Raw genomic sequence first — 12,699 nt, 5'->3', positions numbered from 1 at the left:
AATTCCCAAAATCCATCTTTCCTGTCCTCGGTCCCCTTGCTCTCTATTTCCACCCACATCTCTCTCATATCCAGGTCAGTCCCAGACTATTTTAAAATGGCCAGTGTTCAGCCACTTCTTGAAAAACCCTCTCTGGTCCCAGCCCAGTTTGAGAATGACAGACCAGTAGACCTCCTGATAACTTTGCCTTTTCCAAGCTGCTCTAAAGAGAACTAGTCCCACTGCTCACTCCTGCCATTCCTTCCCTCTAGTGGCTTCCTCTAAAATTCAGAATAAACTACAAGATCCTCTTGATTACATATAAGCCTCTCATGACCTTTTCCCCAGTTACATTTCTGATCTCCTCGTCCCGTATTCCACCACTTGACCACTCCGATCCTCTAATCTCAGCCTTTTATCCACACACAAAAGGTGCCCCAACCCTCTGGAATCGTCTTCACCATCTATCAGATTTGGACTGTTTCAAGCAGCTTCTAAAAACATGTTTTTAAGTCTTTTATAGATCTCCATTCTGGGCTTTATTTTTCTGTTTCTCATTGTGCTGTGCTTTATATTGCATTGTATTTTTACCTTATTTGTTTATCCAATTTTATCTTTTCATGTGTGTGAAGCACTTTGTGACTGAGTTTTAAAAAGTTCTCTATAAATAAACAACAAACAACAAACAAGCTGCTTATGCAGAGAACGTCAGTTGAGTCTTACACACTGCTACAAGAATAGGCCGTATGTGGCCTGAGTGATCAGATCTCTGTGAGTCATCTGCATCTCAGGTGCATTCACACCTGTACTTAAAGCTGCCCACCTGTGATTGGATCAAGACACCAGGTGCAAACAGGGTGTGATTCATCAAACCTGGTGGACTCACACTGTAAATATTATCAATGGCACAAAAATGATGCATAGCAAAAGGATGAGAGAGGAGTAGAGGGGATGTTTCTCACCAGGAGGAGCTCAATGGCCCCCAGGATGTACATGGCTCCGGCGTAGGTGGTCCCCAGGTAGAAACAGATCCCCACTGCTCCCCCAAACTCAGGGCCCAGGGAGCGGGATATCATGTAGTAGGAACCTCCAGCTACACACAAACACAACAATGTGAGCAGAAACACTATGAAAAAGTATATTTCAATAAATTACATTTTCTCTGCAGAGAGACACACAACAATTCCCACATCTAAGTTTGATAATTTGAGTGCCAACAAAGTCAGTTCATTTATTTTGCTCTAATATATATAAAAAGAAAATGACAAATGCCCATCATGCTATCAGAGCCCCAAATAGTGTCTGACAGTTGTTAAATTTATGCATCTAAACCCAACAAAAAACCCCAAAATATACAATTTCTTGTGACTGATCTTTTTTATTTTATACATCACTGCTTGTATTTCTGAACAGTGTGCAAATAAATTAACTGAACATAAATACATAGACCTTAATCAGCACTTTGCAGCAGCATAAAGGCTGGTACCAGTTGTAACAGAGACAGTTATAATTGGCACACACTTCCACACTTCTCTACAAGCCTGTAATTTGCTCTGACCCCTGCTGTACGCACACCAACTGGTAAAACGCAGGCCATCATTACTATATAAACTCACATGCTAAAATATAGCTATGCTGCATGTGTACATTAATGTGTCTGCATACACACACAAACACATCCAATCAGGTTCGCATGTCAGGCATTTGGCTGAGGTTTTATTTTGTGTAAATAACATTGTGTGACGAGTAAGTTAAAGTGCACGAGATCCCAGACTAAAGCTTTAAATGTTTCTGGGGATATCAAGCTGCGCTGGGAGGAATGTGCCAAAAGCAATCAGTGAAAAGAGAAATTTAGAAGCGGACAGACTCAAACAGTGATGACTGTGTGGTGCCAGCGTCTGCTCACCCACCTGGCACTACTCCATTGGTAGCGATGGCACTCATCGAGATGGCAGTCAGCATGGTCTACACAGAGAGGGAGGGGAAATCACAGAGGAGCAGAAAACAGACAATTAAATCATATTTACCAAAATCTGCAGAACACTGTGGATATGAGGAGCTCATTGCTGTGCTGCTCAGCCATTAATCCTTTAGTAAAGATTTGGTTTTGATCGATAGATGTAGCAAAGTTTAGAATCAGTATATCTAAATCATGAAATGAAAAACAAGGATTCAAAATGATAAAAAAAAAAAAACAACAACAACTTAGAGCTAACAACTCTGTGTGGTTATACTCTGTCATTACTGTGCTATGAGCTAAATGCTAATATAGCAAGCAAACATGCTCACAATGACAATGCTAACATACTAGCAGAAAACCGCTAACTTGTCTCTGTACCATCATATTTTTGCTTGTTAGCTTGCTAACATTTGATAATTAGCACAGTACAAAGTGCAGCTGAGGCCGATGAGAAAGTCATTAGTTTTACAGGCAACTGGTCAGAATATACGATAAGATAAGATAAGACTTTATTTATCCCACACTGGGGAAATTTAGTTGTTACAGCCAGCAAGAGCAAGCACAGTGGCATAAACCAAATTACTGGACAAATTCAACTTTTGACTTAATGATGGAGGAAATGTTAAAAGATCACCAAAGCGATTATAATTCATCGTGGGAATTTTGTACCAGTTTCATAGCAACACACAGCAGATAGGAGGCTAAAGGCTAAAGGAAAAGTCAGAAGATCACTCATTCATTATCAGTCATTAGCATCTGTGCTAATGTGTAAATGTGTTCCAAAGTACCAAATTTCATGGTGATGGTTGTTCAGATATTTCAGTTTGCACCAAAGTGGATCGACTGACATTATAATAGAGCCGTGCCACTAAAACTGTTCTAATTTGATGTCAGCCACCATTTTTTTGTGAGCACTTTTAAAAGTTAACTTTCCACAGCTTCATTTCCTCCCAGTGATGTCCATCAAAACAGTGTCAGGCCCGTGGTACATAACATCTAAATACCCCGCCATGGTTTACGTGAGGACAACACCAATTTACAGCAATGTGAAATGCTAAAGCTGACTGGTTGTTGATTAGATAAATAATAATGCCAGTGGGCTTGTCAACAGCTGTCAGAGCACATTCAGACAGCCAATGACAACTGAAATGTAAGAAAAGCACCAGGAGAAATGTAAGAGCATGCTAGAATGGAGATCACAAGCTGCCTGCAACACAAACAGCCCTGCAGAGGAAGAGGGGGAGAGATGCATGCAGCGAGTGGAAGAATAGGCCAGAAAAATAAAAAATGACAAAGTGAGAAACGGAGGGAGAGATAGTGTGTGACAGTACAAAGACGGCATTAAGATTTCATCATTCTTTCAAACGCTATTGTTGAATTTCTGAGTGTCTTTTTACATTGTCTGCACATGAAAGAGAGCGACAGAGACAGAAAGAGGCACGAGGAGGAGAAAATCAGTGTCATCCATATTTTCCTCTTTTCTACCTCTCGGCCTCATTGTTGCAATATATCGTTTTTCCAGTTTTATTAGGCCTTTTCGTTCTCTTGCATTTATTGTTCTGGTCATTGTTTCAATGTCCAGAATTCGACTTTTTACAGTCCGCTCTATTTTCATGCAGCCGTTCTTGATTCAGCTTCAACACAGTTTGTGAAAGCACATTTACAACAAATGTATACAAAGCATTCAGAGTAGGATTCTTTGTAACACACATTTTACATTTACAGCAGGAGAACAGTGGTACAGAGGACAAACAGATGAGAAATCCAAGATGACACATTACGACAGCACATCTTACAGATGATCAATCAGAGCCAATGATTCCGATAACTAACAGCAGTATAACATATAAGATAAGATAAGCTTGAGATAATTTAAGGTCTTTTTGTTAATGTAGTTTTACACAAATTGAATTTCCAGTGACGAACCATTTAAAATTCATATTTAGTTAATTATAAAGATATGCCAGTATATATGTTAATCACAAGTTAATTTAATAATCCAAAATGTTCATTATGAATCCAATGATTTAAAAGTTAATTGCTTTTAAAAAGTACTACACCCATAAATGTAATAATACTGCAATAATTATTACTATTATTAATAGCAATGAAAAATAATTATTTCTGATACTCTGATATTACTCAGTGGACATTGCTGCAGTTTTCTACATTATTAACCTTATTTTTATTTAGGTATCTTGGACCAGCATGTCATAAAAACGTACAGTGGAAGTCTGGTGATCCCAGCTGGTTATGTTCGACTATCACTGCGTCCGTCTCTGTGAAGACTGTAATGTGGTTAGTGTCACCTGAGGGCCCGATGGACTGACGATCAGCAGTGAAGACTGAGTGGTGCTGGGCTCTGTTCCTCTCTCTAATCTGGTCGTAATGAGGCCACAAGCTCTTCTCCCACCACAGCAGATAAGACAGTAATTGTTTAAGTGTTTTATCTGATGTGGGAAGCGGCCATGCAGAGGTAGTCCGTCGCATACTGAGTCACTGAGTCACCGCACAATTATACAGGACGGCCACCAGTGGATTCATGACGGAGACTTTCAAATATGGACGATGTGCTGAACATTAGAAATAAGGGGAGAGTGGTTCCTTTTCTTTTTTAAGCCTTTCTAAAACCAAGAACACCTGAGCAAAAGGGTAAGGAGGAGTAGATGAAACATGAAATGTCCGTTTAACCTGGTTACCAGATTGGACTGTACCATCTTTTTATCACCTACGTGGATATGGCTAACGTAGCATTTCCTCTTCAGGATATCATTAGCTAACTACGTTATATTGTGTGGTCACGTTTAAACCGTTTTTACATTTTCCCTTATCATCCTGTAGTGCGTGTAGGGCTCATTGTCTCTTCCCTGCAGTACAAAAACGATGCAGCTTTATTTCAGTGTCTTCTACATTGAGCATCAGCTGGCGATGTTTTGCTGACATGCTCCAGTCTGCGTCTTTTAGCACAACATCATTTAGGTGGCCATCAAGTGAATATTTAAGGCTTTTTAACGGGCCTCTCACTTCAAAACAAGTCAGCTGAGCACAGAGTTTTAAAGCAATACGCTTAGAGCTAATGATAATTAGCTAGCTAGATAGCTTCAGCCGAACGACGGCAATATCAGCGGTCGTCAGGTAGAAATGAGACACCTGCTTCAGTCTACCTCTGTCTGAAATCAAAACTCACTAAGAATTTGAAGAGGTAAATCTGCCATTATAACCTGCATATGAGCCGTGGAAAAGGTGCAGCAACGGCAACTAAGGACACGAGGCTTGGAGAACGGTCGATTTATCCCTTTCATTAGATGGTTTTTATCATTTCCTTCAGTATTAACAGTGTCTAACACACATTTTTTGCCTGGATAATGACAAGCTCCAGACAGGACACAGCAGCAACTGTGACCTTTCAAAATTCACTCAAGCATTTAGTCTCTGGTGACACTGGTAATTTCACTTCTATTCTCTGGTTATTTCCTGATGGTCTGTCTGTCATTTTCCAGCACTCTTTTTTTTTTTTTTATGAAACCCTATTTGGTCACTTTACCTTTACTTTTAGCAGTGTCCTACTTTCAGTGCTCATGACCCTCTGGGCATCACTGCAGACAGGGACATTAACAAATGTCATCAATCAGCTGCTGTCACAAATGCAGAAGATCACTTTGAGCGTCCTGCACAGTTTGCACAGACCCCGGAAGGTCACATTTTGATTTGCTGCAAATGTAAATGATGAGGAGGAGATTAGACATCTGAAATTTAACACTAACGTTTTTATCTTTCTGTCTCGTATTTTTTTTTTCCCTGGTCAGGTGAGTGACAGCCAAAAAGCCAAACTACTTCACCTGACGACCTCGTGTAAATCAGCGTCTGATTGGTGGACCGGCACTGGAGGCAGCAGAGTTCTGCAGGACGTGCAGCATCTTTTTTCCCACTGACCCAGAGCCTGTGGCCTGTTTTTATTGCCCCACTTTCAGGCAGTGCAGGTAACCTAAAACTGTGAAGATTTGAGAGTTGCTTGAGTATTTGCTGCACTCTGGCTTGCGAACGCTTTCTTTCTCTATGAAGCCTGAAGTCGGTGCCTGTACCTCAAAACTCACATGCACCCACACACCCTCTGGCCTCCACGTGTGCCAGTGAAAAACGTCAGATTATGCCGCCTCGCCATCTGCCTTGTTCATATGAGGTACAATAGCAGACAGCTTACATATCAGACAAAAGGGACGATTTCCGTCAAAGGCAGAGTGAATGCTCGCGAAACCTGAATAATTGCTAAGCCATCGTAATTACTGGCTAAGCCCGAGGAATGTGTTTGATGAAGAAGCTAATTTTCATTTTTAAGAAAAGTCTGACCGCTGATACACCCGCAACACTGACTGCAAAGGACACTTTAGGTCTGTTTCTTCCCAAAGCTACAGACAAACTCTGATTTGGCCTTTTGTCGACCTCGGCAGTTGAGCGGAAATTGGTTTTGACAGGAATGGAGTTTTTGCGCTGCCCTGAGAGCGTGCTTCATTAGCATGCTTCATTACACAAATGCAGAATAGTTTTGAAGTACAACTTCATCAATTCACACACTGTGATACAGTAGAAATCTATTTTCACTGAGCTGTTTATCATTTGAAATCCCTGTGGATGGTAAAGTGTCAAAGGCAAAAGTGTCAGGTGAAGGGGATGGAGGTGATTTTTACTTTCAGACTGACATCAGCGATCGAGACCGAGCACAGGAGGATGGGATGCAGCTGTGCGAGAGGGAGGAGGAGAGAGGTGGCGAAGCAGGACAAAAATTGGATGGTAGGTGGAAAGAGAGGGAGAGAGAGGCAGCGGAAGCAAAAGAGGAGAAGAGAGAGGAAATAATGAGACAGTAAAATGAAAAAAGGGTTGGAGAAATTGAGGAAGCGAACGAGATGAGGGTAAAAAATGAAAGGGATGAGGGGAGAAAAGCATCCTTAGCATTTAAATGAGTCACGACAGAGGGCAGACCACCCTTCCCCTCGCAGCATTTGGATTCAAGACCTGGAAGTAATGAGGAGGGCCAAACAACAGATGACTTTCCATCTAGAATATTAAACCTCATTTTAGCTCGGTGACAAGCCTGCATTCATTATCCGGGCTAAAAATACACACATGCAGCGCATGTTTGAACACACCGGCTCGGAGGACGGCGTCTCAAGCGCTCGTGTGTTTAATTTTACGGATAATGGTATAACGTGTCGGAGCTGTTCCACATGGAGGCACATTCCTCATATAATAACGATTCCCAGAATGTTTGCGGGCTCGTTAATGTTCTGTCAAAATGCTGCACGGTGGAAAAATAACGGTGTGTTGGACAGATGTGTGCTGTTGTGATTGAGCATCTAATGAAAAGTGCTCCGTCAGTGAAATCCCATCATGCATTCACGTGAATAAAACATGGGGTCACGCTGGATATTACAGCACGCGTGATTCCTTCCCACTTCAGGCCCTGTGGATTTCGCTAAGATGAGGATCCTTGTATACATGTATTTTACACACACACACACACACACACACACACACACACACACACACACACACACACACACATACGCACGCACGCACTCGTGTGGTGTGTTGCTGCCAACCACTGGAGGGCTGGGTGGTTATGTGTTACATAAGGAGCTCAGGAGGAGAGAGGTGGGGGTTTCTCACACACCGTTCACGCTCAGGCTTATCGCCCCGGGGCTCTGCAATGAGCATGGTGTGACTGATAAGAATATGTGTGTGTGAGTGTGTGTGTGTGTGTGTGTGTGAGAGAGAGAGGGAGAGAGAGAAAAATAGAAATGGTGAGAAAAATGAGCGTGAGAAGGAGGGAGGAACAGGATGCATGTACATGTACCAGTATATGACATGTAAAGAGGTTTTAGTGTGCGTGCAGGCAGAAGACATTTGGCACTTTCTGCGTTTGCGTGTTTGCATGACTTCCTGTCGAACTGAGCCTGAACCTGCTTTGATCTTTAAGGCTTTTTTTCCCAAATTTTTTCTTATACACTGCACATTTTTTTTTTTTTTTTTTTTTACTATAAAACTGAGCACCACCATTTCTCTGGAGCATCCACAGAACATCCCCTCTTTTAGAAATTATAACAATTATACTGAAATTGAAATGTTTTTACATTCATCCTCAACAGACTCAAACAATTTCAAAATAAATGCATATACTGCAATTAGATGTCATACCAGTTTTCTAACAGTCAAAACAAAACCATTAAAAAACACAGTGTTCTCCTTCAGTACGCTGCTTCAAAGCCCTCTCTACACTGTCACAGAGAAACATGATTGGGAAGCATATTGCCTGTGTGTCTGCGCAGGCAACTTTGCAATGGTTGGGATTTGAGGGGGTTGTTCTATAAATACACTCTGTGCTAGAGGAGAATCTAGGCTGCACAAACACACAGACATGCCAACATACAGTCCTGCCACAACGCACACTGCGAACCAGAGGACAGATACACAACCCTGACAGGCTGACAGACTGTGCAGTTTGAATTAAACTGCCCTGCACAGCAGCATAAACACGCATAATAACTCCTTTCTCCTGAATAGGTAAGATGTAAGGCATGCAGCGAGGAGCCACATTATATGTTCGCTGACAATCAAATGCATCAAACAAGTCAAACACAATCAGCTTGCAGTGGCCACTCAGCTCACTGACGGCAGCGCTGCCAATCCTGTGGGACACTGTCTTTTGTAATTCGAGTCTCAAGGCCACGACACGGTGTCAGTCCAACTCCGACACATGACAGCTCTGTGGCACTAACATTAATGGGAACCAGGGAACATCACAGTGTGTCATCATCCATTTTGTTCTTTTTCGGATTGACTGCGCTTCAATGATGAATCTTTAAAATCTCTTAAGATAGCCTTCATGGTTTATGTCATCTGTCTGCAGTTCCAGCAACATCACAGTCCACCAATGGCCAGCATGTTCAAACTAAACTAAAACTCTGAAATGTTACTGTGCCAAGAGGCTGCAGTGCAGTCACACATTGGTCCACTTCTCAAACAGTGAGGAGGAAACTTGTGCAGAAATCTATGTTTAAAATGAAAGGCAGAAAACAGCATGACTGTAAATTCTGTTGCTGATGCTGACGGGGTTTTAACTGTATGTTTTGCAATCATATGTCTGTGTGTGTGTGTGTGTGTGTGTGTGTGTGTGTGTGTGTGTGTGTGTGTGTGTGTGTGTGGATAAACAGGTCACATCAAAAGACTGAAACCAACAATGAAATGATCCTTCTCACAAATATTGTCTGTGTAGTCAAAGCTTGATTTATGTTACTCCTCTGTGCTGTAGACCTCCACTAGCGTCCAAAAACCATTAAAAACACGTAACTGAGCCACACTGTTGCACTGGGTGACATGTTCCTTCATTATTATGAAAACGTGCACTGAAGTTTATTCTGAGGCGCCGTCCTGCTGTCGTAAATGCGCTCGAGCAGCTGAATATAGTCTCTGACATACGCACCATTTACTCCTGTTGAGCAGCATTAGCTGAGGTCAAAACTCCAGCAACACTAGTATAAAGAATAAATTCATTTAGACCAGTGTGCACATTACAAACAACATTTAAAAAACAACCAATCATATACATCCACACACATATCAGCCAGTGGGGCACCTGCAAAGCTGAGGCACTGGGTGACATCACATTTAGTCCATAAACGAGAGGAGTGCAGTTAAAGAGTTGTGCTTAAGTTTGCACAGAAGAGGCCTGAACCTAAAATGTGCCTGTTTGATGTGACATACTTTAAAAAACACTTAAATTAAAAAAAAAAGTGTGTTCATAAAGTGCTTTATACAGAACGAGTGGGAAGAGCAACAAGATACATCATAAATAAAGTAGTAGCGTTTGCTGAGAAGCACAGTGCCAGATGCTTTAAGGAAATTACTCAGCTTTTAATTACAAAATCGTGACCAATTTCTCAAGATTTACATCTTCAGTGGGGATGAATGAGCTTGTGGCAGCAGACAGACTCTCTCCAGGCTGGTTTTGATCCTGTCATGAGATTTGTTGACTGTAACAAAAATAGAGAAAATCTATACAATATGAATTGTTTGGGATTAAATCTGCTGATTATGATGAATTAATAATGAAAGGTTATAGACTGTGTGTAATATGAAGAAAGAAGAAAAAAAGACCTTACAGGAGGACCAGAGTTGAGTGTGTCGACTGAATTATTTCCAGTTTTCATTTAGAGACTCTGACAGAGAGTTTATGAGTCTCAGCTTCAGACAGGAGGAAGATGAACAGACTAATCAGGGGTGACGGCGTTTGTGTTGAGGTGTTTTTGGACACAGAGGAGGTGGGAGAGATGAGAATTATGGCCAAGACTTCATCCCAGGAGGGACGGGGTGTCAAATGTCATTTTATACATCCATATGTCAGCGCATAAACTTCATGATGCAGAAAATCTTCTGGTTAAATGTCTGATAAGTCAAGGTACTTAATCACATTCATGCAAAAGTCAGATAAAAATGCTGCTTGTTGATCTGCCACAATGGCGTAAAACAGCCAGAGATGCAGTGTTAAATGACAGCAGCAGTATGATGGTAAAGTAGCCGACCCTTCTCTTAATCTAGGCCCGGCAGCTCCTTCGATTCTTTAATCTCCACTGACGGTAATAATGGTGAACATCTGGCATCTTTTACTACTGCACAGCTCATTAGCTGCTCTGCTGCCATGTACGCTGTTATACACTTCTCTCCAGTTTAAGGTCACTCTTTAATGACACTTTGGAAATGTGCGAGCGTCTGATTTCAGGATAAACCAGGTCAGCCTGCTACCTCCCCCCCTCGCCACCGAAGGGCGGATAGAAAAGTAGGTAACACACTCACGGTGGCACAGCACATGAAGACAATGATGAAAGTCCCAATGACTCCTCCGATTCCCACCAACCAGGTCATCCTGAGGAAGAGGATCACTCCGAAGATGTTCTGGATGCACGGCAGATAGACGCCCATCAGAGTGCCGAGCTGGGGGGCCTGGAAGAGGACGAGGGGAGACGTTATTCAAACTCTTGGACTAATAAGGTTGATTAATGAGCTTTGTCTGCAACAAATTAAGTGGTTAGGACTGTTGTGTTCTTCCCTGACATGACTTGTTATTTGGTCTTTTTTCTTGTACTTTTGAGGAGTTTATTGATGAAGATTCAGTTTTAATTTTGAACCTGTGACAGCCGTCACACTACAGGAGGTAAACGCTTAGCTAAGTATCACTTGCTTATTCGCCTGACACGCCAGATGTGCAGTGTCGCTGAGTGACTCCTGCTTCACTTTCGGCGTCTCTGTGAATCAATGAAAGTCAACACAGCAGCCGTGCATGCTGGGAGTCACAGGGTGCAAATTTGCCATAGTTTCTGTGTGTTGCCTTTTTTCTCCGAGGGTCACGCACATAAAACAGAACACAATGAAAAGACACTACAGATGGTCATGCCGCCATTAAGGCAAAACAGACATTTACTTGTAGGACTTCACAGATTGCCACTTTCAAAGGCCCAATTTGTAATTGTCATATGGTGCTTTGAGTTGAAATAGCTGCTGTTGCCACATTATTGTCTGTGTTCATTCCTTTTTATTGTAACCATGTTTTCCATTATGTCAGTTAACAGATTCTTTCTTTGTTTCTCTCACTGTTGCTTGTTACTATTAGCTTAACATGCATTTTAACCCTCCAAGTATTTAAAAGATAAAAGGCTCAGTTGTTCCATCTTGGCCAAATTGCACCTTTTAATCGCCGTTTTCTAATTTAAGGATTTCCCCCATTGCCTTTTGTAAATCCTTTGTTGATTTCCAGAACAATAATTACTTCAAGTCGAGCAAACAAAGAAAACTTTGAGATCAGGAGGCAGCCAGGGGACCAACCTCTTCAATGGACGGACGGATTATTCTGTTATTTCTTTACAGGCTCCTTGCAGTGGATTTCTTGGAGTTGGCTTTGCTGCAGTGCTGTCCCTCGTGTGGATCAGTGGACAAAGACAGAGCTGCTCTCTACGTCCTTATACAGAATGAAAATCAGTTTCAAGGCCGTTCCATTCAAGGCAATTACTGACACTGAAGATGTATTTTGTGGCACTTCAGATTGATTAATAGCAAGTTTCTTTTCCTGAAGGTTTTTTAGGATGTTCCTGATGTGTGCTTGTGTGTGTGTGTATGCACCTATTTGTTTGTGTATAGTACATGAATGTGCGTGCACGTGCCTGTGTGTGTGTGTGTGCGTCTGCACCAGCGTGATGGCATGTATTAAATCTGAAGGACGCATCAGCTGACCCTGTACATAATAGAGAAATATTCATTTCCTGCTCAAGGACAGCTTGGCCAATGAAGGGTAATCATGCCGACAACCAGCGATGACCCATTTTACCAAGTGAGAGTGCAGACCTTAACTGTCACGTCATTACATCATAGAAAACTCAACCTGCTCTGCTGCACCTCAAACAGGATGAAGAGAGGGCTGATCAGCTGTCGGTTAAGATCTTACCACAAGTGAGGATTTGTCACAAAGAGGTGCAGATTCCTCTGATTGCAAACAAAATGGACCAGGACAACAGTAATTCATCTCACATGAGCAATTTGAGCAAAATAAAGACAACAACCTGCATTACTATTCATTTGTTCTAGCTCTGTCTACCACACACTAATCCTTTTTCAGGATGGGATCACATATTCTGCCGGACTGCTAAATCACATAACTTCACATATTCTGAGTCGTGTCTTGCATGGATGAAAATCCAACAGACAAGACAAATCAG

At 41.9% G+C, this 12,699-nt stretch overlaps 1 protein-coding gene across 6 annotated transcripts in view; it reads right to left on the bottom strand.

The window, feature by feature from the left end:
• The window catches only part of slc12a5a (solute carrier family 12 member 5a), a 146,670-nt gene that overhangs the window by 19,224 nt on the left and 114,747 nt on the right, over window positions 1-12,699 (bottom strand). For all 6 annotated transcript variants that reach the window (XR_013077730.1, XR_013077729.1, XM_076741525.1 and 3 more), the window contains exons 4-6: window positions 10,787-10,933; window positions 1,890-1,944; window positions 942-1,072 (exon numbers count right to left, since the gene is read on the bottom strand). Coding sequence is in view for 4 of the 6 variants with exons in the window: in XM_076741525.1 (XP_076597640.1) it covers window positions 942-1,072; window positions 1,890-1,944; window positions 10,787-10,933 (333 nt within the window). In the remaining 2 variants the exon portion in view is untranslated. The remainder of the gene's footprint in view (window positions 1-941; window positions 1,073-1,889; window positions 1,945-10,786; window positions 10,934-12,699) is intronic.

Source organism: Chaetodon auriga, chromosome 2 (genome assembly GCF_051107435.1).
Source record: "Chaetodon auriga isolate fChaAug3 chromosome 2, fChaAug3.hap1, whole genome shotgun sequence".
Taxonomy (NCBI): Eukaryota; Metazoa; Chordata; class Actinopteri; order Chaetodontiformes; family Chaetodontidae; genus Chaetodon; species Chaetodon auriga.
Note: the sequence above shows the minus strand (reverse complement) of the source record. Positions and strands in the feature narration are given on the sequence as shown.